At 47.2% G+C, this 23,950-nt stretch overlaps 5 protein-coding genes across 5 annotated transcripts; 3 read left to right on the plus strand and 2 right to left on the minus strand.

The window, feature by feature from the left end:
* Positions 1-441: 441 nt before the first annotated feature.
* Positions 442-2,798, plus strand: F5Y00DRAFT_25190 (MFS general substrate transporter). Its single transcript, XM_048009873.1, has 4 exons — positions 442-867; positions 1,004-1,474; positions 1,658-2,338; positions 2,422-2,798. Exons 1-4 carry the CDS (start codon positions 730-732, stop codon positions 2,572-2,574), a joined length of 1,443 nt encoding a protein of 480 aa, XP_047866973.1. The 5' UTR covers positions 442-729; the 3' UTR covers positions 2,575-2,798.
* Positions 2,799-5,779: 2,981 nt separating this feature from the next.
* On the plus strand, positions 5,780-9,228 carry F5Y00DRAFT_25216 (uncharacterized protein). The gene is made up of 9 exons (XM_048009907.1): positions 5,780-6,094; positions 6,186-6,435; positions 6,523-7,007; positions 7,095-7,455; positions 7,534-7,747; positions 7,884-7,992; positions 8,078-8,422; positions 8,532-8,849; positions 9,095-9,228. Coding segments are annotated over exons 2-9 (1,992 nt in total). The 5' UTR covers positions 5,780-6,094; positions 6,186-6,276; the 3' UTR covers positions 9,096-9,228.
* Positions 9,229-11,591: 2,363 nt separating this feature from the next.
* Positions 11,592-13,545, plus strand: F5Y00DRAFT_231569 (NicO-domain-containing protein). Its single transcript, XM_048007037.1, has 4 exons — positions 11,592-11,709; positions 11,822-12,547; positions 12,665-12,800; positions 12,897-13,545. Exons 2-4 carry the CDS (start codon positions 11,918-11,920, stop codon positions 13,295-13,297), a joined length of 1,167 nt encoding a protein of 388 aa, XP_047866975.1. The 5' UTR covers positions 11,592-11,709; positions 11,822-11,917; the 3' UTR covers positions 13,298-13,545.
* F5Y00DRAFT_231573 (cysteine proteinase) lies at positions 13,498-18,078 on the minus strand. The gene is made up of 5 exons (XM_048007039.1): positions 17,726-18,078; positions 17,162-17,631; positions 16,820-17,093; positions 16,216-16,753; positions 13,498-16,161 (listed from the first exon to the last, which is right to left on the minus strand). The coding sequence occupies exons 2-5, from the start codon at positions 17,534-17,536 to the stop codon at positions 14,004-14,006; spliced, it is 3,345 nt and encodes a 1,114-aa protein (XP_047866976.1). The 5' UTR covers positions 17,537-17,631; positions 17,726-18,078; the 3' UTR covers positions 13,498-14,003.
* A 3,691-nt stretch (positions 18,079-21,769) lies between these two features.
* F5Y00DRAFT_231578 (PQ-loop-domain-containing protein) lies at positions 21,770-23,876 on the minus strand. The gene is made up of 2 exons (XM_048007040.1): positions 23,467-23,876; positions 21,770-23,380 (listed from the first exon to the last, which is right to left on the minus strand). The coding sequence occupies exons 1-2, from the start codon at positions 23,523-23,525 to the stop codon at positions 22,372-22,374; spliced, it is 1,068 nt and encodes a 355-aa protein (XP_047866977.1). The 5' UTR covers positions 23,526-23,876; the 3' UTR covers positions 21,770-22,371.
* Positions 23,877-23,950: the final 74 nt, after the last annotated feature.

The raw sequence follows: 23,950 nt of genomic DNA on the forward strand, positions 1-23,950 counted from the left end.
ACTTCCTTTTGACGAGGGCACAACGAAAAGGGGAAGACAACATCCGACGTCTATCATAGCCGAGGGATCTTATGGCTATCTTCCCCAAAACCCCAAAACCCCAAAACTGATGTCATTATCCCATTATTCCCAAGATAGACGATTTAGCAACCAACCCCTCATAAATACATAGCAAGTCGAGGCGAGGAGAAAAAGACTTTGGACCTTCACCCCTGTGGATCCCCTTTCTTTTTCTTGGACCCTGAAAGCGCTCGGTTCCTGTGAGCTATCTTTTAGTGAGCTATCTCTTAGTGAGCTATCTCTTATCTCGGGCTTCCCCGCAAATTCCCAGCATCATGGATCTTCACCCCCTAGGTTATACCCTAGCTTGCCCGATACGTAATATCTACTATTCTAGTCTGTATCTAGCAAATCTCTCCAGGAACAGCATTTCGGCAAACGCAGCAATCAGCCAAGATAGATAGAGAATCCCAGATAACTTATCATTCGTAGCGCGTTCTCGCTGGCTCAATCAGGCTTGGTAAGCAAATATATATATTTATCTCTTACCTACTTACATATATATATATAATGGCGGTCGCTGCTTATTACCGCGACGTAAGCTGAAAAGAAAAAGAAAAAAAAAAAAGAAAAGAAAAAGTCTTGCTACTGTGGAACCGCAAACCTCGCGGTTTTGTTTTAATTCCCCTTTTGATTGGACGGGAACGACCCAAAATCCGAAAAAAAAAAATGGCGGCGACGATACCGACGAGGTCTAAGCTGCGGGAGTATTTCCATACCGAATATCAACCCGGAGAACAAAAACTCGTGCAAAAGATTGATTTCTTCATCTTGACCTTTTGCTGTTTGAGTTACTTCACCAATTATGTATGTATTTGGAATAACTCCCCTTCTCTTCAACACTCCACCCCCCCTCTTATACAGTCTGTCTGCCTTCCTCGATGTTGGATAGACCGGACCTTGATTGGTTGGAATATTCTGTTAATATAACAAATAATTCCAGCTAGATCGGTCTAATATCAACAATGCCTACGTCTCGGGCATGAAAGAGGATCTGGGCTTCGTAGGCGACCAGCTGAACCAGATCAACACCTGCTTCACGGTCGGCTACGTGATCGGCCAGATCCCCGCCAATCTGTCGCTGCACTATGTCAAACCGCGATACTTCTTCCCGGCCTGCATGTTCATCTGGGCTTGCCTGACTATGGTCACGGCCTCGGCGCATAGCCCGCAGAGCATCATGGCCATCCGCTTCTTCCAGGGCATAGTGGAAGCCACTACCTTCGTCGGCACCCATTACATCCTCGGGTCTTGGTACACGGAGCGAGAGTTGGGGAAGCGCTCTGGCATATTCACTGCCTCTGGCCTGGCTGGCACTATGATTGGAGGCTTTATCCAGACGGGTATTCACTCCAGTCTGGACGGTAGGAACGGTCTCCGTGGATGGCGCTGGTTGTTCATTATGGACGGCATCGTAAGTCTTAGCTTTTCTCTATCTTTCATTATTTGGTTAGCCCCTTTTCTACTTTATTTTATTTAGAATTGCTGTTTACCTTGTTTTATGGGACCCCTTATTCGTGTGTGTCTTATTCGTGTGTGTTTGGCATAAAAGGGAGATAGAAACGCGAGTATGTAAGGTGTTGATGTATATTTCCAGATCACGTTGCCAGTTGCACTCTACGGCTTCATCTTCTTCCCGGATACGCCGTCGACAACTGAGGCCTTCTACCTTACCGAATCCGAGAAGGCTTTAGCCGTATCTCGCGTGCCACCGGTAGAAGATCGATCGCCAATCTCTTGGGCCTTCTTCAAGAACTCCTTCTCGTCCTGGTTCTTCTGGGGGTTCGTCGTGCTCTGGATCATTGCCGGCGAGACCGAATCTTTCAGTTCAAACGCTCTACTGGCTTTGTACATGAAGAGCCACCCGACGAACAGATACACGGTCCCTCAGCTGAACAACTACCCTACTGGTGTGCCTGCTGTTGGCATTATATCAACTCTATTCTGGGCGACGCTCACAGACTACCTCAGTGGGAAGCGCTATCTCGTCGGTTATTTCATCGGCGTCACAGGCGTGGCTACTTCTGCAATGATTCTAGCCGCTTCCAAAGATCCAACGAGTTCGGCATCGACCTCTGTGGTATTTGGCGCTTATTACTGGGCAGGCGCCGTATATGCCTGCCAGGCTACCTTCTTCGCGTGGGCCAACGATGCTCTCCGCTACGAGGAACACATGTTTCGAGCTTTTGTTCTGGCTGGTATGAACCTAGGAAGTAACGCCGTGAACGCCTGGTGGAGCATTGTCTTTTACGGGGCGTCGATGGCACCGTGGTTTACTGTAAGTCCTTGCACTACTTACAACATCTCGATACAACATCTCGATATCGTCGTTGAAGACTTGTCACACTAACCATACTACAGAGGGGAATGTGGGCTATGATTGCCGTGTCTATCTTGTTGGCACTCTGGACTGCCGTACTGTCGTACACGACTGCCAAACATGAGAGGATACGGAAAGCGGAGTTCGAGCAGTCCGGTGCCGGTGGGCGTAAGAGTGTTACCGAATATGCATGATACTTACGGCCGATGGCACTCGGTAATACTTAATAATAGTAGAATGGAGTGTTGCTACTACTACTACTACCACTACGATTAGCGCTCAGCATTAAGAAACTATTCATACTGAGACCACGATTTAGGAAACTGAAGATATAATAGGATGAAAGCCCATTATTAATGCCTTAGTCAAAGAAATGACGGTTGATCTGACAGACCTCCAAGACAGTCCCAATATTTGTTGTTCCTTGAGCATATGCCCTATGGTATTGGTACGGCAACGGAGTATTCGGATTGGCGATGCTTGATTATCGAGGATAAATCGGTTTCGACTACAAAACCTGGTGGCTCGTTGGTAAGCAGTGTGGCTTTCTTACGTCTCGACCCGACGACCTCCTAAGCACTTCATGTCCTTATACTTTGCGTTGGAGTTGTATAGTCCAACTATAGTCCAACACAACGGAGTATGTTTTCGTATGTGACACAAATTCCTCCGGTAAACGCGGTATTTGGGTTCCTCTTCTACCACCGACGAGAACCTGAGCCAAGATGTGGTATGCCTGATACCCACCCTACTCCGGGCAATGGTGCCAAATATGCCTCTTTACATTTTATCCCGCGCTCGAATGTGTATGGGTACACCAGAGTAATATAGACCACCTGGTACGAATGAATATATTTCTTACTAGCGCCGGCGTATTTCGGGTTGCTTATGATTTGGTAGAGATATCGACATATACTAAATTAGGAAAACACGACAGTTGTAGCCGAGGAATGATAGAGGGTATAACGTATGATGATCTTTCGGTGTATCTGCGCGTGCTCGCTTTCCAATCCGCCGTTCAGCTGCCTCAAGCCTAAACTCAGAGGCAAATTTTCCGATCGTAAACGAATGGAGATATACCGGTTATATTTGAGAGGGATCTCGATCGAGGCATGTTTTTCATGATTCGAAGAGAGAGATTGAAGTCGGAACAAGCTGTTGTGCACATCTATGGCTTCTATTTTTTTATTTTTTTCTATTATCTTTTTTTCCCTCCTGTTGCTGTCAGTGACGGTTACAAATCCGACCTACCCCCACCAGTACTTATCTATAAATGTCGTCCCCGTGTTGCTATTCGATCATATACGTTTTATTCCTTGCGTAAAGGGCTCGGCAATACCTATCGGTGATGGGTTCGACAACGTTGGACGACGCAAGGTGCTCGATTCGGCAGCTCTGCGACGCGTTACGGCTTTATCGAGTTGATACGTTCAGGCATACTTCTTAATACAAAAGCCTCGTCATTCAGAATATGAGTCATTGCGTCCTGGTGCTTTCTCGGGCAGAAAGGTGTTGCATGCGGCGGGCTTAGTTGGTGTTTGGGATGGTTGTCCTAGTTGTACAGGGCACGAAGCTCACTCCTTTGAAGAACGCTAATCGATGTAAATATTAGATGAAAATTCTGGATCGGAGGAAGTTCCGAGACTACTCGATTGTCGTGTCGGGTCTCTATAGGGGGTACGGATGCGGAAGGCCACGGCAAGATGTGAGTGGTGGCGGAGAGGCCTGCGAGGTTGTAAACAAGATACTTAGATATCAGTGGCGGCTTTTGTCTACTTTTGGGGCCCTCTAGTGAAAGAGGACTTGCGCCCGGGCGGCGTGTAGCCCCCCTGAGATTACGGCTAGTAGATCAACCCCCTCTTCCTTCCCCTGGAACCTTCGAAGCAATGATATGTCTTCTTGGATGCGGGTTGATCTCCGCGACCAAAGGACGGCGCTAAGTGGCGGGAGCCGACGTATCTGCCTAAGGTATGTACTGAATATTGAGTCTGAAGGCGGAAATAGTGGTATGTACCTATATATGTGATAGAAATAGATAGAACCCGGCAACGTTTGCCCGTATTGTATTGTACACTAAATACCAGGGGCCCCGTTACCGCCCCCCTGAACTACCTGATAGTAACTTGTAAGTGCTACCACTGAGATGTTTTGTTATACAAACATATTGTATGGCAATTATACATACGTAAACCACTACTAACTGCTACGTATATATACTTCCGTGTTGCGTAAAGTCAGAGTTGATCTCTTGATTTTAAAATCTCGTCGGGCGTCATGCGACAGAGTCCTCATAGGCTTTTGCCACCATTATTCATATGCATTTATGCGAGATATTAAAATATGCATGATTATATTATAATGAGTTGTCGGTTACATGTAACCTATATGGGTATTTACAGTCGTATTGGGAGCTTATGTACCTAAGGTATGGTATTTAGATTGGGTGGCTCTAAGCATAACACCTTAAGTCAATGACACCTCGAACCAGAATTTTTACTTTTTAACTTGTCCCCAAACATCAACGAAGTCATCAACGAGGTCACCCGCTTGATAGTATCAAGCTTATGCGAAGGAAGACGCGGCTTTGTTTACAGGTACCACAAAGTTACCTCAGGTTAATTCCACAGTCAAGAAATCAGAGGCGTGTCTCTACGTACATAGGTTAGTATGCGTCGAGTCCTATGTAAAACAAATATCCAGTTTCGGCAGAGGCCTAACATTTAGAACAGGGAAGAGTACCTTAAGGCTTAAATTAATATTCCAGAGTACTAAACCGATACATATGCGTATATAATATATACCTTACATATCTATGTAACAAACAAGCGCAATCATGCCACTTCGCTTTCGGAACAAACACCAACGAGGAAAATAGATAGCTACCTGGGTAAGGTCACTTCTGACCGAAGTCTCAGGAAATGTTCTTAACTATAGTTAACTAAACGAGAGTTAGATAAATTATTGCTGATGACGAATCTCTTAACTATATGTTATTAACTAGTTATTAACTACTAGATGATTGCCTACACGTATGTATTGTAGGTATAAAGGAGCTTCAAGTAGACCTAAGGTGTAGTCAAGTAGTTTTAGGATATTAAGATAGGATGCGATATGAAGTCCCATGGAGTCTATGGTACACCCCAAAACGGGATAATAATCGCTGAGAAAGATATTTGATTGGCTCGGAGCTCGCTCCAGGCTCTTTTGATTGGCTAGATTCTCCCTGCAAGTCTAGTCAACCTGACCATTGGGAGAGCTTGTGCAACTCTTGGCAGTGTTGGTCTAACCAATAGTAGCTTAGTTAGCCTCTGTTCGACATGAGAACATGGTACCTGATCTAAGTTTCCCTCTCTGGGCTGACTTACAAATGCTTTTCTTTATTGTCTTCTGACTGAGTAACTATGTAAGGTAGGCTTGGGTACCTACTTTTAGCCTAGGGATGCCGATTATCTACCTAGAAGGTACTCGATAATCATGCGCTGCGTGTTACATGGTATAACCGGAACTAAGCTACGTTCCAATCTAAAGTCTCCGCCAGATGACGGACGGACGTTGACACTGGCTATAATTCCCTTAGGATAGTTCATACCTTACCTACCTGCTCTCTCAAGTTATCAATTACGCTTAATCGAGGCCGGACTACACGAGGCGCAACGGGTCTGAGAGAGATTAGATCCCCAAGCTTCACGGAGTGAGGCCCGAACCATCCCACAGGTATGATTGGCTACATTTGATCTATCGTTTCCGATGTCGAGAGAAACAGCCAGGACTCCTCTCTCCATAGATACAAATTTTAACGTCGCAGAACATCCGGGCCAAAATGTCCGATTTCGATATTAGGTAGACATGAGGTCTGTTATGGAGTCTGTAAGTCGAAAAAGACTTGTAGGAATCCAATGTCCGAAAACTACAAACGACTACTTCCGGCGCCCATGCCTTCCGGCTCTCAGGCCAAGGCACCGGAATCTGCCTTTCAGAAGGAGACCGGTCCGCCCATCAAGAAACGTACAGTTTCCAAAGCTGCTTGCAATAACTGCCGTCTCAAGAAGATCCGTGTAAGTAACCGCACCTTCTGCCTTCTGTCTTCTGCCTCCAGAGGCTTTCGTGTCGAGCCCTTCGAGTCGTTGACCCATACCCGTTAGTGTGATGGCAAAAGACCTTCCTGCACGGCCTGCAGCAAGGCCGGCGTGGAATGCAACTTCGTCACCGCCAGCAGCGACGAGACCCCCTTCATGGCTTTGAAGCGGGAGGTCGAATCCCTCAGGAGATCCACAGAAGACATGCTAGAGATATTCGATTTGCTTGAATCGGCCCCTGACGCCGTGTCTCTAGACATTTTAAGACGGCTAAAAGCTACCAGGAATCCTGCCGAGGGAGCGAGCGACACTTCCGATATCTTAGCATCCGTAAAAAAAGACCTCGAGGACGATCCTCTTTTGCCTGTGAAGCTATCCAATCGGCAGCTAATGGCAGGCCTCATACCCGAGACCCAACAGACGCCCGAATACGAACTCATGATGCGATGTCCAACCACCTACCCGATGTTGATTCCGGTTGAGATTGCATTTATTAACCTAGCCGATCTATTACGCCCAGTTATTCTTCAGCAGCCAAGAGTGCCTAGCTTGTATGCTTCCCTTACGGTTGGGTTTGTGGAGACCATACCTTACGAGCCCTATAACCTCGCGACCTCAATGCTAACATGCGTTCGTAGCGCTGGACAAGGAGACACACCATCGTCGTCAAGCGTTCCTGCTGGCCCGAGTGAGGGCGGCCTCAGAAGTGGAGTGACGCCAACTGTATTAGACGCGAATGACCGCGAAATAGGAAATTTTGAACCATTGCAATCGATGCACACCATTGTTGACGACCGACTGAAGAACGTGAACTTCCTGAACTGGACCACCGTGCCTATTACGAACGAGCTAGCCGCAACCCTAATCTCGTTGTACTTGGAGATTGATCATCCATGGTGTCCCCTATTTGATGCCGATTTGTTCTTAGATGACTGCATGCAGGGGAAGACTCATTTCTGCTCTACCCTGCTCATGAATGCCCTACTAGGGTGGACCTGTGTAAGTCTCAATCTAGATACGGGGAATCTAGGAAATACCATGAGCTATGATTTACGATCGGTTGCTGACGCGACCTAGCAATCGTATTCGAGTTTACAGCCAGAGGCAACGGCTTATATCATTGCTTTCGAGTCAGAAGCTGAGAGATTATGGCAGGTGGAAAAGTTCACTAATACGCTAACTGCGGCAGCAGCAGCTCAATTTCTGAATAGTACATCAGCCTCTCGAGGCCGTGATGAATTTGCGAACCAATGCCTTGATGAAGGTATCCAAATGGGAAAACGTATGGGCCGTAAGTCAACTTCCGGAACGTCTGCACGTACTAGGTGCGGCGGCGGCGACGTCACTAAGATACCCATGTCCCTGTGGTCCTTATGCACTAGACGAAGCAAATCATTGGCTACCTATGCTAACCCCGACCGCGGCAGTCTTTGGGGTGAGTTCCGAGAACGCATCGGCCCTAACTTGGTTGGATCATCACCAAGATTGGCTTAGAGCTGCAAGTCATACCTCATGGGGTATATTCTCATGCGCTTGGTGAGTTGGCCTTACCGCTCAGATCTACAATCTATTTCCAATATATATATATCTTCTAGCAAATACTCATAACCACATATCCTAGCATACGTTCCTTGCATCTACATCGAACAGAGATCGAGACCCCACCACTGCTTCCCATGCCGGGGCAATACTTTGAGACCCATGGACACACAAACTATTCATATCCACACCAGCGGACTCTTGTGTCGAGCCAAGTCAGCGAAGCCTTCAAGGCGGTGTGTAAGTTCAATTTGATCGTTCACGATATTACCTGGGCCTATTTTGGGACAAGCAATACTGTTCCCGCTGCCCGAGCGACGGTTGAATTCGCAGAACAGATATATCTAAGGATGTTCGAATGGGCAGCATCTCTTCCCCTTGAACTGTCGCGGGGGAGACGCAACCGCCATTCCAACTTAATGTTACAGTAAGGTCCCTTTACCGAATATGTTAATTCCAGGCCAGACGTGCTTTATTTCGGCTTCTTGATTGCTTGTTTCAACCCACCTCGTCATTCTAACATAAACTCGGCGTAGTCTTTACTTCCATTGTACCGTGATGGAGTTATTTTGGCCATTCCTACAAGGATCGGCCGACAAGGAAATAAAGATGAAGCACCTCACAACTACGGCTGCTATAAAAGACTTGCACGAATCCTCGGTAAACCAGCTGAAACGACTTGTTCTCATTTATTGCATCAATTTCAACCATGCGTGCTCGTCAACGTTGTGGCATATCGCTCTTCTATATTTATCAAACGCAATGCTCTGCGAAACCGTGCGTTCTGGTAAGCTACGAAACCCGGAGTGTTGGTTCTACTTCATGCTTTGCATGACGGGCTACGAGAATATGTGGTACGTAACGCGGGCTCTCTTTTACCTCGGGAATCTGATGTCCCCCATGGAGCTTGTGTCTTGAATTGTTGATGCAAATACTAACTTCTCCTCAGTATGTGATGCTGTCTCCTTACGCCCACTCTTTTACATTACTTGATTACGCATTTGTGAGCACACATGTATCACACTAATTCATATTTATGGAGTGTATTTCTCAGAAATAACGCCTCTTGTTTCCGGGTGGAATACTGATTTTAGAGCAGACGGCTCTTTTCAGGTGGCCGAGGTGACGATGCTTGGGCTCCTAAGCATGGCCTTACGCAACGGGTTCTTATCTGCCCCCGAGGCGAATACTGTATTAAATGGCATGAGAAAAATAGGACAACGATATGATTCCCAGTTTACAGTCCGAGCAAGCTTCATGGTCGACCTTGAGCTGGCGATGACGAACCCGAGTGAAGCACAAGTACAGACCCTAGCGAGCGCTTTTCATGAGCTGGCGATATTTCGGGAGTTCACAACTGGCGAGCTCAGGTAAGCAAGAGCTCGGTACTTGTGTGATGAGCAAACAACTACCCCCAAGAGCACAAAGCCCTCTAATACAAAGGGTTAGGAACCGCCAACACCTCCCAGGGACGTCGTCCCAACAGGACGCGCCCTCATAGGACAAGACGCCGCTTTAGTCGGAGGAAGTAAAGGATCTACGTCGCCCTCCTTAATTACCCCGGACCGACGAGCGCCCGATCTCTGTTGAAGTTGTTCATGTAGCATAGTCAAAAGGGTGAGGATAGCTAGTTCGGCTAACACATAAGCCTAGCATCCCAAGACATTTCGTGTTGCTAAAAGCCGAGGAAGACGAAGCTATAAGTACCTAGTGATGAATCATAAAGGTATCCCGCAAAGACAAAGGTGGCCATCGCTAAAACTAACTAGAACCCTTCTATTCGGACAGATCATGACAAGTGCTATAAAATCTGCGCATCGGATAATTCTTCGTGTTTGAAGCTTCTGTATGGCTCACAGATATCGAGCTGTCTTGAAAATGGCAATTTACCAGCTCTTTAGGTGTGGTATCTTTTAACACCAAACTTCCAGTAACTATCCCACGGAACCCTACCCCTTATTAGGCCAGCCGAGTCACTAACCCGTCAGATATTTCCCCGAGTATGAGCCCAGTGTTCGTCCCGGTACGCACCATCGAGGCCATAAATATACGTTGAGTCCCCACGACTTCGTTCCGGCTTCTCTTCTTCCTGAGCGGAAAATATTAAGTCGGCCACGTTATACTAGCACGATACCTAGTGAAGATAGAAAGACCTCGTTAACGGCCAAAGCTACACAAGTGGAGCCATTAGCAGCCATCCTGGATACACATTATCCAACAGAAGGATGAATTTGGAGGAGATGGCCACGAGCCAGAACATTAACGCAGCAAGTTCATCGGTTGGGCTGGCTAAGAGGAGGATTACGGATATCATTAGAAGGCGCGGTTGTGTTTTTCAAATGCTACGTCACGTAGTGAAGCAGGGGGGAGGCTCGAGGAGAAGCACTTGTTTCGCGGAATATCCCAACACCCACGATCAGTTCTCGAATTCGGAATATTTCGGGTATTTTCATCATTAAATCTAATAGAAGCACTACGATAGTGCTAATAGAAGGACACGACAACCAAATTCTATATGCGGGTCGAATTCACACGGCCACGAACGCGAAATCACCTAGGTACCTACCCAGGTACTTGCATACAACCACACCTACCAGCTAGCTTCAGGGATTAGCTGCGGTTTTGACGAAGCGACTACAAATTATTTCTTCTTACTATATCATCATCATAGCATGGGGGTTTTCATGGGGGCAGCGCTATTCGAATTTACACGGGGCATTCATCTTGAACACCGGAATGATATTATGATAACGAACTAGATCGGGTTAGGGCATTCTGCCTCAACTATGAAAACGCTCAAGCTGTATATGACTTCTTTTTTTTCATGTTTGATGAGAGGGAAACAATCTAGGACTAATACGCAAAAGGTTCGAGTTGCGACTGACAAGGTGCAATTTGTCGAGACTTGTTATATCCTAGATATAGGTACTTCACTGTTTGATCTGAATACTATTTGGTGACTCGACCGTGTACGCCACATCTTTATGCGTGCAATGGTAATAGTGGTGTTAGTAAGTGCTTATAGCTTGGTGGGCGTGCGATCTTGAACTCGGTGGTATAATTGGGAGTTTTACGAAAATACTCGGATCGACGAATGCCGGCTCTTGTGATGGATGGATTGTCTCTTCATCATGTTGAGTCAGATGGGCAACTAAGGAGAACACACCGTACCTACTAGGTATAAGCCTGAATATATCCTGAAGTAGGTAACATTAGGTACCAAACAAACTCATCGCTAATAATGCTTCTATAGCATAAAATTCCAATGCGAGCAAAATGCGAATCATATATCATAGAGCTAAACTTGGACTAGTTAACTATAAGCAATATACCTATTTCATTGAAATATACATGACATGTCTCCTTTGATATGTATGTATGTCCTGAATACTAAAGACTAAGTAAGCCCCGTTAATAAGTTACTCCTAAATTGGCAAAATCGTCATGGCATCAATGACTAATAATAATGAATGATGATAGTAATCAATTTAAACTTTTATCTTATCAGCCTCGGCCAACGCCGGAATAGAAGGTTGCATATTATAGTGCAATACAATACAAATACCAAGCGGGCTTTGCCAGATCGGGCCCGGGATGGTTAGGGCTAGCACCGGCACCTTGGGTCAAGCGTCTATCTTATACCGATACGTCTTTCATTTTATTATTATTTCATGTCCCGTTTTGTCGGCGGGTGCGGGGGCGAGCTTGTGATAGGTAATTACTTTGCTGCTTTTACCTTAGTATTATTATTTATACTCTTGCTCTGCGATTTTTTTTTCTTTTAAAAATGAGTTGAAAAGTTGATATTAATATAGAGATATAATAGTTGCTAGAACATCAGTGCTCTCTGGGAGAGTTTCTAGGTTATACCGGGTTATTCTTTCTTTCTTCTCAGCATCGAGCCGTAGGTAGAGAACAGAGAATGCCGCGACTATCTTCGCATTATTGCGCCCTTCCGCTCCCGGGCCGGCTGAAAGCTCTCCCACTGCCCGTGGTACAAATCATCGGGACGCTGATATTCGCCAACATGATCGTCTGGGCGGCGGTCGGCGTGGTACTGCACTACTACCCGGCCATGATCACTCCCGCCGTGCTATCGTACACGCTAGGACTCCGCCACGCCCTCGACGCCGACCACATCAGCGCCATCGACCTGATGACCCGGCGCCTGATCGCGTCGGGGCAGCGGCCCGTGACCGTAGGCACGTTCTTCAGCCTGGGCCACTCCACCATCGTCATTATCACCTGCATCGTCGTAGCGGCTACCAGCGGCGCCCTGCGCGACCGTTTCGACAATTTCCAGTACGTCGGCGGGATCGTAGGCACGAGCGTCAGCGCCGCGTTCCTCATCCTGCTGTGCCTGGGAAACGGTTGGGTCCTGTATCGCCTTGTGCGCCGTCTCCGCGCCGTCCTCCGCGAGGCAGACCCGCATCACCCGGAGCAGGACGGGGCGGACGAGGATCAGGCTGCGACTAACTTGCAGCTCGAGGGCGCTGGGTTTCTTGCTACTGTGTTTCGGAGGTTATTTCGCATTGTTGACCGGCCTTGGAAAGTATGCGCAGATAAGTTTTGTTTGCTATCTTTGCAACCTCTTCTCTCCTTTTTTTTTTCATTTTTTTTTCATTAGATTAAAATATAGCCGTGGTTTATTGACCCCCCCCCTTTCTAGATGTATCCTCTTGGTGTCTTATTTGGACTTGGATTCGATACAAGCTCTGAGATCGCCATCTTGGGTATCGCAAGCGTTCAAGGAGCGCAGGGGACAAGTCTTTGGGTTATTCTCATATTCCCGATCCTATTCACAGGTACGCTCTGATTTTTATTATTCCTCTAAGTAGAATGGGGAGAGAGGAAATGATCGGATTAGATTCACATTGGCTAACATCCGACGGGACTTTCAGCGGGAATGTGCATGTTAGACACGACGGATGGGGCCCTCATGATGGCGCTATACTCATCCAAGGCGTTCGCGCGCGATACGGTCGCAATCCTGTATTACTCGATCGTGTTGACGGGCATCACGGTCGTCGTCTCAGCGTTTATCGGCATCATCCAGATTCTGTCGCTCGTGCAGAATGTCGCCGAACCCGAAGGCTCCTTCTGGGATGGTCTCGGCGAGATCGGTGATCACTTCGACATCATCGGTGGCTCCATTTGTGGACTATTCCTCGTGGTTGGGCTTGGCTCCGTCCTTGCCTACGGACCTTGGAGGCGTAGGGTCGAGAGGCGGCGCATTGCTAGCGAGGCGCAGAGGTTGCCGTCGGATGATACTGATGGTGCATTCCACGACGTAGAGGGTTGAGCAGCGGGGATATAGATCGGTGGGTAACCGTTGAACGGCCGTGACTTATAACCCATAGAGATAGCATTCATATTGGGCAGCTCAGGGGAAGCGCATACGTCGATAATAATACCTATCTATCTCCGTATCTAAGGTAGGGATGACCTCTATCGAACAAGCACAAGTCATATATCATCTAGTAAAACTCTGTGAATGTGACATGATGTTGAAGTTTTCATTTTTATTTGAGTCGGGTCGTCGATCCTATGGAGTGGAAAGAGATATTCAGAGAGACTACCTAAGTAGGTGACAATTTTGTGACTCTATAGCTTTATCTAGCCTCTCTCGGCCGTCTGTCGTCGCCACCGCCATCCATACTACCGATGCATAATAGCCAGGCCACATCCACCCCCAACAGGAGCCCTATCCGATTCGTAAAACCGACCGACCGACCAACCAGCCAGCCAGCCAGCCAGGCCCGTCCTATTCGTAACGACTTATACAGCCGGGAATCGTAAGATCATCATCAATGCCCGCGAATATGAGAGACAGAGAGAGAGAAAAGAGGAGGGGAAAAAAAAAAGGAAAAGGTATCCATCATGCTCCAAACGCGATGAAAAACAAGGAGTAATTAATTGTTGAAAGAAACACACACGCACGCAATGCTGGGGGGGGAATCGAGTTGTCGAGGAAAGTGTGATGGATGGAATGGAAGATAATATCCCTCTTAGACCGGGGGCTGGGGCTGGGCTGCTGATGAGTCGCCGGATGTCTTCTCGGCTGCCGAGTACTGCGGGCTACAGTCTCCCGAGCCCGAGTCGGAATCAGGCGTTGGAATCGGCGTCGAGTCGACGGACGACTCGGAGGTGTCTGATTTGGCACCGTCGTCTTTATCGTCTGACTTGTGGGCATCTGCATCTGCTTCGCCCTCTTCATCCTCACGTTTCTCATCCTCCTGTTTTTCATCCTCCTTTTTAGCCTCGTCGTCATCTTTCACCTTCTCATCATCTTTTGTCTTCTCATCATCTTTCACCTCCTCCTCATCTTTCTTCTCCTCATCTTTCTTCTTCTCATCCTTCTTCTTCTCATCAACCTGATCGTCACTCTTCTTCTTCTGTTGCTCGTCGTCATCGTTATCCGGCACGACCATCTTCTTCTTATGAACGAGCTCGCCGTCGACGATCTCGACTTCGTCCGTGACGTCCTTGTTCTGCTTCTTCGCGCGCTCGCCGCCGGCGTTCATCTGCGCGTTGTCGATGTCCGCGGGGCCCTTCTCGCCCATGCCGTTCTCCGCCATGTCGCCGCCCTCGAGCACGACGCGCAGGTCCAGGTCTTCGTCCTTGGAGTACACCCGGAACCCGACGATGCAGATGGCGTTCCACGGGTCCGGCATGCCTGACTCACCGTCACTCTCTACGGCATTATCAGTATTAGTGGTCGCAGGTGGTGCGGTGGCCATTCGTGGCTTCTTGGACATGTCGTCCGATGAGTAGAGGAGCTCCCAGTCCTCGACCGGACTGTCGGACGAGTCGCATTCTGATGAGTATGCTTGAGGGGATGGAGGGGGTTGTTGTTTTTGTTTTTGTCCACTGGTCTTAGCAGGGGTGGTGTCGCTAGCAGAATTGGCTTTCTCCTGAGCAGCTTTCTCTTCGGCAACTTTCGCTTCGGCGGCTTTTTCATCGGCAGACTTATCCTCTTCCTTCTTATCTTCCTTCTTAGTGCCGTCGGTCTCGTCCTTGTCCTTGTCCTTTGGAGCATCTGTTTGGCCGTCCGCTGTGGCTTCTTTTGGAGTATTATCTGACTCCTCCTTCGGCTTGTCAGCAGAGTCGGAACCAGCCTCCTCCTTTTTGGCATCTACCGCCTCTTCAGTCTGGCTGCTCTTATCTTCGCTTTGTTTATGGTCGTCTGTCTGAACAGCTACATCTTTAGGCTTCTCGTCTTCCTTCTTCTTGCGCTCGGCCTCCTCGGCCTCCTCTTTCTTCTTCTTCTCGGCGGCCTCCGCTTCCTCCTGCTTTTTCTTCTCGGCAGCTTCGGCTTCAGCTTTGGCCTTTTCAGCCTCTGCCTTGGCTTTTCTCTTCTCGTCCTCTGCTGCGCGCCACTTATCACGCTTCTCCTGGTTCTTCTTGGTCTGCTTCTTCGTTATGTCGCGGTTCAGATGTCGCTTTTCCCACATCTTACGACGTTCCTGCATACGCGAGGAACTCGCCTTCTTCTGGTCCGACTTCTTACGGAGCTTCGCAACCTGTTCAAGATGCGCCACGCCTTTGCTATGAGCCAAGTCGTATGCATAACCCACTTGGGCTAGCTTCTCGTTTTCCACGCGCTTGCGGCATTCACGCTTGACAACGTCTTCAATAGAGAGTATGTCGGTGTCGCGCTCGGCCACAACACTGATAAATACCGAATAGTTACCGGCTTCCATGCATGGTATTTCGATCGAGACGGAGCGTTCCATAATATAGTTGCCATGGGACCTGACGATGTAATCCTCACTGTCCGGGCGCCCCTGCTCGTGCACCCGAAAATGCATCCTGAAGCTATACTGTCCGTGCAATCCCTTGTAGTATCTGTCGTCAAGCTGCTGGAGCACTAGTACCAACGGAGATTCTTTCGTCAACTTGATATGGAATTTCTCGTTCCACTGGGCCTTCCACGGAACCTCAACACCAATCCATCGTTGACAGCACCTCCAGTCGGGATCTCGGAAAAGACGAGTCCTATCGAAGTGTTGATATTTCTCGAGCATATCTTCATAGGTGATCCAAAAGACGGAGTCGTTTCCAAATTGGTGGCCCAGCTCCTCTTTGACATCATTGTTCCATTCTTTAGAACCGTCTGACCATGGCCCCTCCCAAATACCCTTACGGGTCTTACCCCAAGGGTTGCTGGTTCTTTAATTAGGTTTGTCCAATATGTTAGAAGGTTATGAATAGACTTACCGGAGCTTTACAAGTCGCTGTCCATTTTTGAGTGTCCTAGCATCCATCACAACGTAGGCGTGTCCCTCGCGGATCCCGTTGCGGTCGCCATAACCACCATCGAGTAGGCCGGTAGAACAACCAAAGAGGAACTCCTGATTCACTTTGGAGAGTTCGTCCTCCCAGAAGGCATCGACATCAAGGATATCGGATGCCAGAAGCTCAGTGGTGACGCCGCCAGAAAGGTCTTCCAACCCCTCGCCGATCCAACCGCCAGATAACGAGCCGTAATCACCATGAGCTTTGGCGTACGCCTTCTCAACTAATGCGACCCAGGTTTCATGCTGGTCTTTACATTGGCCGAAGAACAAAGCCTTAGACCCCGTCTGGTACGTCTTACGGTACACTTTCTCGGGCTCTTCACGGTCAATTTGCTGGAGCATTTCGCGCTGCATACTTGGCGAATCCCAGCATGGCGAAGTAAGGTACAGCTTATCGTCGACGATAGAGTAAATCCATTCGCCGTCTCGGTAGAAGACGAAGCCATAGATTCCGATGCCTATTATTTCGTATCAGCAAAATAGTAAAATAGTAGAGAATGTGATACGTCATGTTTACAACTTACGAGTATCATATTCAACGCACATGCGCTTGATCCCGTCCTCAACGTTGGCCAGTGCGCTTAAACTCGCAATGAGCCAACAATCACCGAGTGAGCCTTGCTTCACATCCCCGGCACTTATATTCTTCATGAATGTCGGTTTCTCGAAGATCTCGTGTACTCGCTTAACAGCTTTCGGGACCGAGGTATTAGTGCCAAGCCTAGAGTTCCCGATGTCAAATTTGCGCGATCCTAAGTAATTCAGACAATTGCCCTTGAGCCACTTAAGGTCCCAATCCTAATAGCGGGGATAATTGTTAGTATTTGATTTCAATGTCTCAGAAGAACGGTAGAACTGGAACGCACTAGGTCAAATCCTGGATCTCTATAACGTGTGTTGACGCGCTTGCATTCTGCGATGATCTTCTTGACTTTGCGCGAGCATTCTTCTCTCGCACGCTCATATCCTGTGATTAGAAGCTCGTTCGGACGTTCTGGAGTGCTTGGAAGTGGCACGGGGTCGAAGGGTAGAACCGCGAGCGCCTTGGTAAACTCCTTCGTAGTGAACCGTCTCCATATCTTATTGATGCTCTGCTGAGGTGGGGGCTTGCGCTTCTTTTTCTTCTTCTGATTTTGGTTATTGGAATTGGTCGTGGTCGCTTTTCGCGGGGCTTCGTCGGATTCGCTCGAGGAACTGTATCCGAATCTGGTGAGGTCCCGCTGGTCTGGCAGCCGAGACATGATGAGGTCCGGTAAATTTTGCGTTGTCCCACCAAATATATCCAGTCAACCTCAGGTGTATTATAACTTCATAAACCTTGGTGAATGTGACGGGTCTATTTTGGTACTCGATTAGCTTAAGTTGAAAGTGTAAGAGTTGGACCTTGGTATGTAATAGGAAGTAGAATCGGTTATGCGCTTTAGACTTACAATGATCACAGTAAATAAGGAATTTTTATGGACAGTAAGAATTTTTAAAACGCCCAACTCCAGGAAGGTGTTCGAAGAAAAGAAGGAGCAGAAAACACAAGGGCTTTCTAGTCTACAATTCTAGTCTACGACGGACAGCTGACAATGGAGCCTCTGACTCGAAACTCGTACAGTCAAGCAGTTACCACCGTGAGGGCAACGATGGGGCGCGTAAGCATGAACGGGAGGAGGGCATGCAGAAGAATGAATCACGCAGAACCACTCACCGACAATGAGGCAGACTGTTACCTACATAAGAGAGGCTCGAAAAGGGCAAGACCCAGTGCCGGAATCGCTTGATTACCATGATTGGGTGATACTCCCCTGTGCCAGATGATACCAGGCGGACAAGGCGCGCATCTGGCGCAATTCTCTAGATACGACTACTACACTACATATGTAGATACTGTCGTGAATACTGTACATTATAAGGTACGTATATAGTGTAAGTAAGATACATGCATACACTACCTATACATACTATGTATTGTACTTAGGTATCAACCTATCAGATCAGTAGGTAATGCACGATACATAGCAAAGCAACTCAAGGGACCAAGCGGCCAAGGGACCCCTGAGAGGCTGGCCGGGTTTGCAAGGCGAGGCTCGACAAGGGGTCTTGAGGAGAGGAAGCTGAGCAGGGATTCAGATCCGGCTTGCCGAGTCAACGCAGGACGGCTCACCGCACTCGCACGAAGCCGTAACGGGCGCGGTCTGTACATACCCATAAACAGTACGGAATATCATAATTTAGTGGCACTAGTGTAGCTGACTAGAAACTAACCTGACTCCCCGACTCACTGACTCTCTCGTTGGGGGATTTAGACCCCTGGGTGGAGACCAGGCGGAGCGATCACCGGCGGGGATAGTGTGCCAACTAAAAGCAGACAGGCAGATCCGGGATCGCCAGGGTCCTCTCCAAGGCTTTTTACACTATGTACCTACACTAGTGTAGTTTCCATTATTCAAGAAAAAAAGGGGTGGTTTGGAAATTCTACTGTAGAGCAACTGAGCAAACAGTCCTAGACCGCAAATTTAGTACATAGACTAGCGAAAAACAAGCCATATTAGTTAAATATTAGTTGATAGTGTACCTAACCTAGGCTGCTAGGTAGAGGGCTAAGAATATTTCTAGACTTCTAGATTTGTGATACGGTACAATACAATACGGTGTAGTGTACCGAAGCCCCGGTAACACAGATCCGGTGGTGGATGTAGATGTGCAGAAGCACGCTCCGTAATGAAGTCCGGGGTGGTCCAAGCACGCAACAAGAGGAAGAAAAAAGAAAAGAAAAGAAAAGAAAAGAAAAGAAAAGAAAAGAAAAGAAAAGAAAAGAAAAGAAAAGAAAGAAAAAGGCCTGATTTGGAGACTTTCTTATTACTTATTACATACATAGAAATTTCGACTTGTAGGTAAAACGCAGCACAGTAACAAAGTAATACATACTTAAGCGATGACTCGAAGGGGGAAGCCTTGCTTGGTAGGTATTACATAGTACAGATAGTATTACTCGCAGGAAGTCCGTGCCAACTTCTTGTTTCCTCAACACCCCCCACAAATCTTTCAATTCGTCAGCGAAGGGGGTCGGGTGATCTCGTCTTTGCATTATCTCGACACCGTTCGCTTGCGAGTCCCACCGGCAGCCTGCCTAAGCCTCAACTTCGAAACTACCACATGGGTACGGTACTATGTATGTAGTGTATGTATGTACATCGCAGGTTCTGCCGTGCCAGTGTCAGTCAGAATACGGGAATCCGGGTTCTCAGTTATAAAAGATAAAAAATAAAAAATAAAAAAAATAAAAAGTAACATGTCCAACCCTACCTCGTAACCAGGTATGTAATCCCGTATGCCCGTATGATTCTTCGCATACATACATATCATAAAATACTTACAGTACTTCCTTTTTTTTGTCCTCGAGCTCAGGTGCCGATCCGTCGTGAGGCTTGCGAATCGAAGCCGTGGGGAATATCTTTGACCCCGTTAGCGCCATCGCATCTGTATATCCTGTAGTGTACAATACACTATAAGACGGCATGACAAGACAAACCAATCACCTACAGCCATGTAAGTTAATGGTCTGCATCTAGACGGAACACCATATATGAACGAAGCAATGCCATGGCACCACAAGTCGAAGTGAGCGTTAAACCACTATTTCTCTAACCTATTTTCCATTCGTCGTCAACTCCAGAAAATGATGTCGATAGTCATACAGCCCCAAGTTGTGGTCCCAGCACAACATCTGCGCTTCCAGTAGCGCTGCTAGTAGTTAGTCTATGTACAATACCCAAGGTAGCGCAGAGCGTGGGCCCCCGTCCCCAGACTTTGTTCAATCTTGAACGATGGCGGGACTTCCGTGCTGTCGGGAACAAGGGTGCCTACATGGTACCCATCCATTTAACGGTACAATCCTTTTTATGTTTTATTTTTTATTTTTTTTTTTTTTCTCTCTTCTGTATTCCTTTATCAATCAGATCATCTCTGACGAATCCCCGACGAGCTGTTGTATTACAATGCTAGCTCATGCAAGCCGATAAATCCAGCAGCGTATAATAGCGTAGCTAGAAGAAAAGTAACAAGGCGACCTACTCACGCACGTTTCCACTGGATAGGAGGCTCGTAAGGTTTAGGTATGTCTGGGTATGGGTATGGGTATGTAGTATTATTCTCATGTCCGATGCTTGGTTACGTCGGCTCCAATATCGGTGGATGCTACTCAGACCAGGGCCGGTAGTTGTGCCTAGTAGTTCAGCCAGTTCAGCCAGTCCGCCGGTCTGCCAGTTCTACATACTAAACTGCGACCCCCTTTAAGTTCTGGGCCGTCCGAGTACAGATGTGCTGGAACGTTTTAAAAATTAGAGATTGACAATGATCGACTTAGGTCTTAAGTCCATCGCTGGGCTAGAATTCCACATCAGGGTATGTGGCGTGATATCGACGGCTCCTTGGGGATTTTTCGGAAACAGAAAGAGGCGAAAAAAATAGGGATGAATACCTAGGTAGGTATGTACATGATTAAAAATACTAAAACGGACTTTTGAAGGAGATGCCGAAAACGGCGGCGCGTCGCAATCTCGAGCCGAGTCAGCTTAGGTAGTAATCTGGCAGTTCTGGATTGTCGATCGGATCAGCGAAAACCCACTTGGCGTCGTTGACATTTGGCACTCGAGTCGATAAGCGGCTGAACCTACACTAGTAAACCCCCCCTGAACCTCCCCCTACTCGCCACCCCATCTCCTATCACTTTGACTACCTAAGGTAATGTCCAACACATCGCCTTCGTTGAACAACGGCGGTACAGCAAACGCATCGTAGTTACAGTTATGACTAACTTGGGCGACGGTTCGGTATACCACGACAGGAGCATTTGAATAGTACTTCGTAGGCAATAGACTCACATATGGCGAGAGGTCGTGAAACAGGCATACGTGCGTGCAAGGTTTCTCCGTAGTCTACGAGATACGAAACTCCGATGACGTTTGATTTATTACGGATTTTTGACGAGCCAATAATAATGCCCGGGAGTATTCGCTTTGATAGCATCAATTTGTGCATCGTATGTATCAGTGAATTAAGCTTATTGTTGTCCTTATATGTTATCCGCCTACCTTGGTGTATCTAACAACTTTGACCTGTATGATCCTTAGGTTTTCGGACCAAGAAAGGTACTCAACTCAACTAATAGTCTAACCGATCAGTAACCTTGAATGCGGACGGCTCTATAGGATACATGGTATATTCAAGCATGACTTACAGTGAAGGTACCAAGTAGTACTATCTTCGATAAGATAAGTCTGGCTGCGTCTCGCCGTCTTTAGAAGCACAGAGTAGTGTTCCACGAGAATGATTATGCTATTGTTTTTAAGTAAGGTGATATTCGATTCTGTCTTTTCTGAGCAACTAAAATTCCCTACATATAGGTTAGGAGGTAGTTGTAGATGGAACCTACGAGAAGAGTTAAGCGGTAGTTCCTAGTTCTAGGTATGTTAAGGGTTAGCCATGTAATGCATATGATCTAGATTAAGTCTATCGACACCTAGAACAAGATCCTTGGTTATAAATAGTCATGTCTATTCCAGGGTGCTGCAAAACAGATTCGATAGTATATATCTCAACGGTCCCTAGAGACCTGGCGGTTAAATGGTCTCAACGGCGACAGTTTCGAATATATGAGTAGGTACCTAGTTACCTCGTATCATACAACTTATAGAAAGGAAGCAGAACCTAGGTGATATATTGACAGTATTCACTATTGTATATGAAAAGGTTAAACTGTCTGCCTAGGAGCAAGAGTATATAACTGTTCGAAATAAAGGATTGGATGATAAAAAGCAGCCTTTAGTTCCACCTTCCTTGAAGCATTGCTGCATATCCCAACTGTATTTCAAAGAATAATATAGTACACCGGCCTGAATCTCCCTGTTTGGTATTAAGAATGCAACGTCTTGTCAGTAGCCTGGCTACACACTTCCAAATTTTCTCTTAGATGAAGGGAGAATAAATATAAACCCGAACTCCATTATCCTTTTCCGTTCCAGTACCAAATCCATTTTGTAAGCCGGTGAATGCAATTATTAGTACGGAGTGCTGTTATCCCTCCAGTTTAGGGAATATATGGGAGACCAGAACCAGTCCGCTGCAGAAGCGGCCGATCCTCGATGTACCCATCATCGGCAATAGTTTCTTCGTCATCGATAGCCTCTTCGTCTGCTGACTTATCCTTACTATAGATGAAAAATTGAGCGAATATGCCTAGATCTAAGAGCAAAGTCCCTAGACTACCAGCTAACCAGCTGGAGTTGACAAGTATGTATCTCCCATATATCCGCTCTGCCTCACCAGGCTCGCATTGTAATTTGGCACAGTGAGGCTCGTAGGCGAAGATTGAAAGGACATAGGTCAAATTTCCCAGGCAAGCAAAGAGGAAGAATAGGATGCTTATACCTTCGGTTGATTTACGACGCCAATTAAGCAGCAATTGGGGGAGCCTTGACCCAAGGTAGAGAAGAGCGCATAGCCAACCGAAGATCTGACCCCAAAGATCGAATGAAGGAAGACCCTCGTCCGCGGGTGAATCGGACTGACCGTTTGAATACTGTCTGCTCAACAGCCATCCAAGCACGCCCGCTACGCAAACCATAAGGACAGCTACCGAATTCCATATTACTGACTGTAGTCTCGTTGGCGTAGGCGGGGGCGTGACCGGAGCCTCTGACACCATAGGCACAGTCGGATTCAGATGAGACCACTCACTGCCTCTTCTTTCTCTTTCATCCAGGTGGCCATTTAACAATCCTGTTCTCTCAGTAGGCTCATCGACAATTACGACGTTCGGCGGTTTCGGCTGGGGCGACGGGATTTCGTCCTTCCACGTAAAACCCTTGTAGTAGAAGCATTGCGCCAAAAGAACGAAATCGGCTATCGTGTAGTAAATTGCTAGGATGAGCATTGTCGGCAGTACGCCTTGAAGTATGGCGCCAAGTATATTGAAGACATCGCCAAGCAGCCAGAGGATGATAAAAGGAACGGACAATCCGTCGGCGGAGCCTCGTCGGAAATTTTCTATGATCTGGGGAGAGAAGACTACGACCCATGCCGCAATCGAGATGGAGCTACGAAAAAAAAAAGCACAAGACGTTAGCATGGAGAGAGAAAAGCAAAGCTAATTGATATAATTGATATGAAATACTCTGCTCACCCGCAGATACCTGATATGGCTTCGACATCGAGGTTCAAAGGCCAGGTAGGAGGAGCCATCTATAGCGCAAGTTCAGGGGACAATGGTTGTGCAATAAGACCTGCAATAAGACCAACGTCAGGGGTAACCAAAGCTCCAATGGCACATAGAAAAGGCGTCAGCGAAGATAATAATATACTAGGTTAACATGTGTAAGCTTAGAGAGTAAAGTAAGATATCCAATTATGAATAGTTAAATAGTTACAACTACAAGTAGTTAAACGATTAGAAAGAACGATTAGAAAGGAGTTGTTCGCGAAAGGAATTTTCAAGATGACGAAAATGGCATGTTACGCCATAGCCATAGCGGCCCCCCGGAACAAAGAAAAGTTTCTGTTCCAGGTAGGTTAGTAGCTGATGACGCACAAACTTTACCCCACATGCATGCACCTCTGCGGAGGATGCTGAACCCTTTTTATGTACACTAAATTTCAACGCCGATAGG

This window comes from Daldinia vernicosa (genome assembly GCF_022497035.1).
Source record: "Daldinia vernicosa strain CBS 139.73 unplaced genomic scaffold F5Y00scaffold_12, whole genome shotgun sequence".
Taxonomy (NCBI): domain Eukaryota; kingdom Fungi; phylum Ascomycota; class Sordariomycetes; order Xylariales; family Hypoxylaceae; genus Daldinia; species Daldinia vernicosa.

What these genes read in the sequence shown, in the direction of transcription:
- F5Y00DRAFT_25190 (XM_048009873.1), top strand. Translation starts at nt 730, where the DNA reads ATGGCGGCGACGATACCGACGAGGTCTAAGCTGCGGGAGTATTTCCAT. An exon ending in TGAGTTACTTCACCAATTAT is followed by an intron (nt 868 to 1,003) that starts GTATGTATTTGG and finishes AAATAATTCCAG; the next exon opens with CTAGATCGGTCTAATATCAA. An exon ending in TGTTCATTATGGACGGCATC is followed by an intron (nt 1,475 to 1,657) that starts GTAAGTCTTAGC and finishes GTATATTTCCAG; the next exon opens with ATCACGTTGCCAGTTGCACT.
- F5Y00DRAFT_231578 (XM_048007040.1), bottom strand. Translation starts at nt 23,525, where the DNA reads ATGGCTCCTCCTACCTGGCCTTTGAACCTCGATGTCGAAGCCATATCA. An exon ending in GCCATATCAGGTATCTGCGG is followed by an intron (nt 23,381 to 23,466) that starts GTGAGCAGAGTA and finishes TTTTTTTCGTAG; the next exon opens with CTCCATCTCGATTGCGGCAT.
- F5Y00DRAFT_231573 (XM_048007039.1), bottom strand. Translation starts at nt 17,536, where the DNA reads ATGTCTCGGCTGCCAGACCAGCGGGACCTCACCAGATTCGGATACAGT. An exon ending in GTGCGTTGAATATGATACTC is followed by an intron (nt 16,754 to 16,819) that starts GTAAGTTGTAAA and finishes ACGAAATAATAG; the next exon opens with GCATCGGAATCTATGGCTTC. An exon ending in CAGCGACTTGTAAAGCTCCG is followed by an intron (nt 16,162 to 16,215) that starts GTAAGTCTATTC and finishes TTAAAGAACCAG; the next exon opens with CAACCCTTGGGGTAAGACCC.
- F5Y00DRAFT_231569 (XM_048007037.1), top strand. Translation starts at nt 11,918, where the DNA reads ATGCCGCGACTATCTTCGCATTATTGCGCCCTTCCGCTCCCGGGCCGG. An exon ending in TTGTTGACCGGCCTTGGAAA is followed by an intron (nt 12,548 to 12,664) that starts GTATGCGCAGAT and finishes CCCCCTTTCTAG; the next exon opens with ATGTATCCTCTTGGTGTCTT. An exon ending in ATTCCCGATCCTATTCACAG is followed by an intron (nt 12,801 to 12,896) that starts GTACGCTCTGAT and finishes CGGGACTTTCAG; the next exon opens with CGGGAATGTGCATGTTAGAC.
- F5Y00DRAFT_25216 (XM_048009907.1), top strand. Translation starts at nt 6,277, where the DNA reads ATGTCCGAAAACTACAAACGACTACTTCCGGCGCCCATGCCTTCCGGC. An exon ending in GCCGTCTCAAGAAGATCCGT is followed by an intron (nt 6,436 to 6,522) that starts GTAAGTAACCGC and finishes CATACCCGTTAG; the next exon opens with TGTGATGGCAAAAGACCTTC. An exon ending in CATTCCAACTTAATGTTACA is followed by an intron (nt 8,423 to 8,531) that starts GTAAGGTCCCTT and finishes AACTCGGCGTAG; the next exon opens with TCTTTACTTCCATTGTACCG.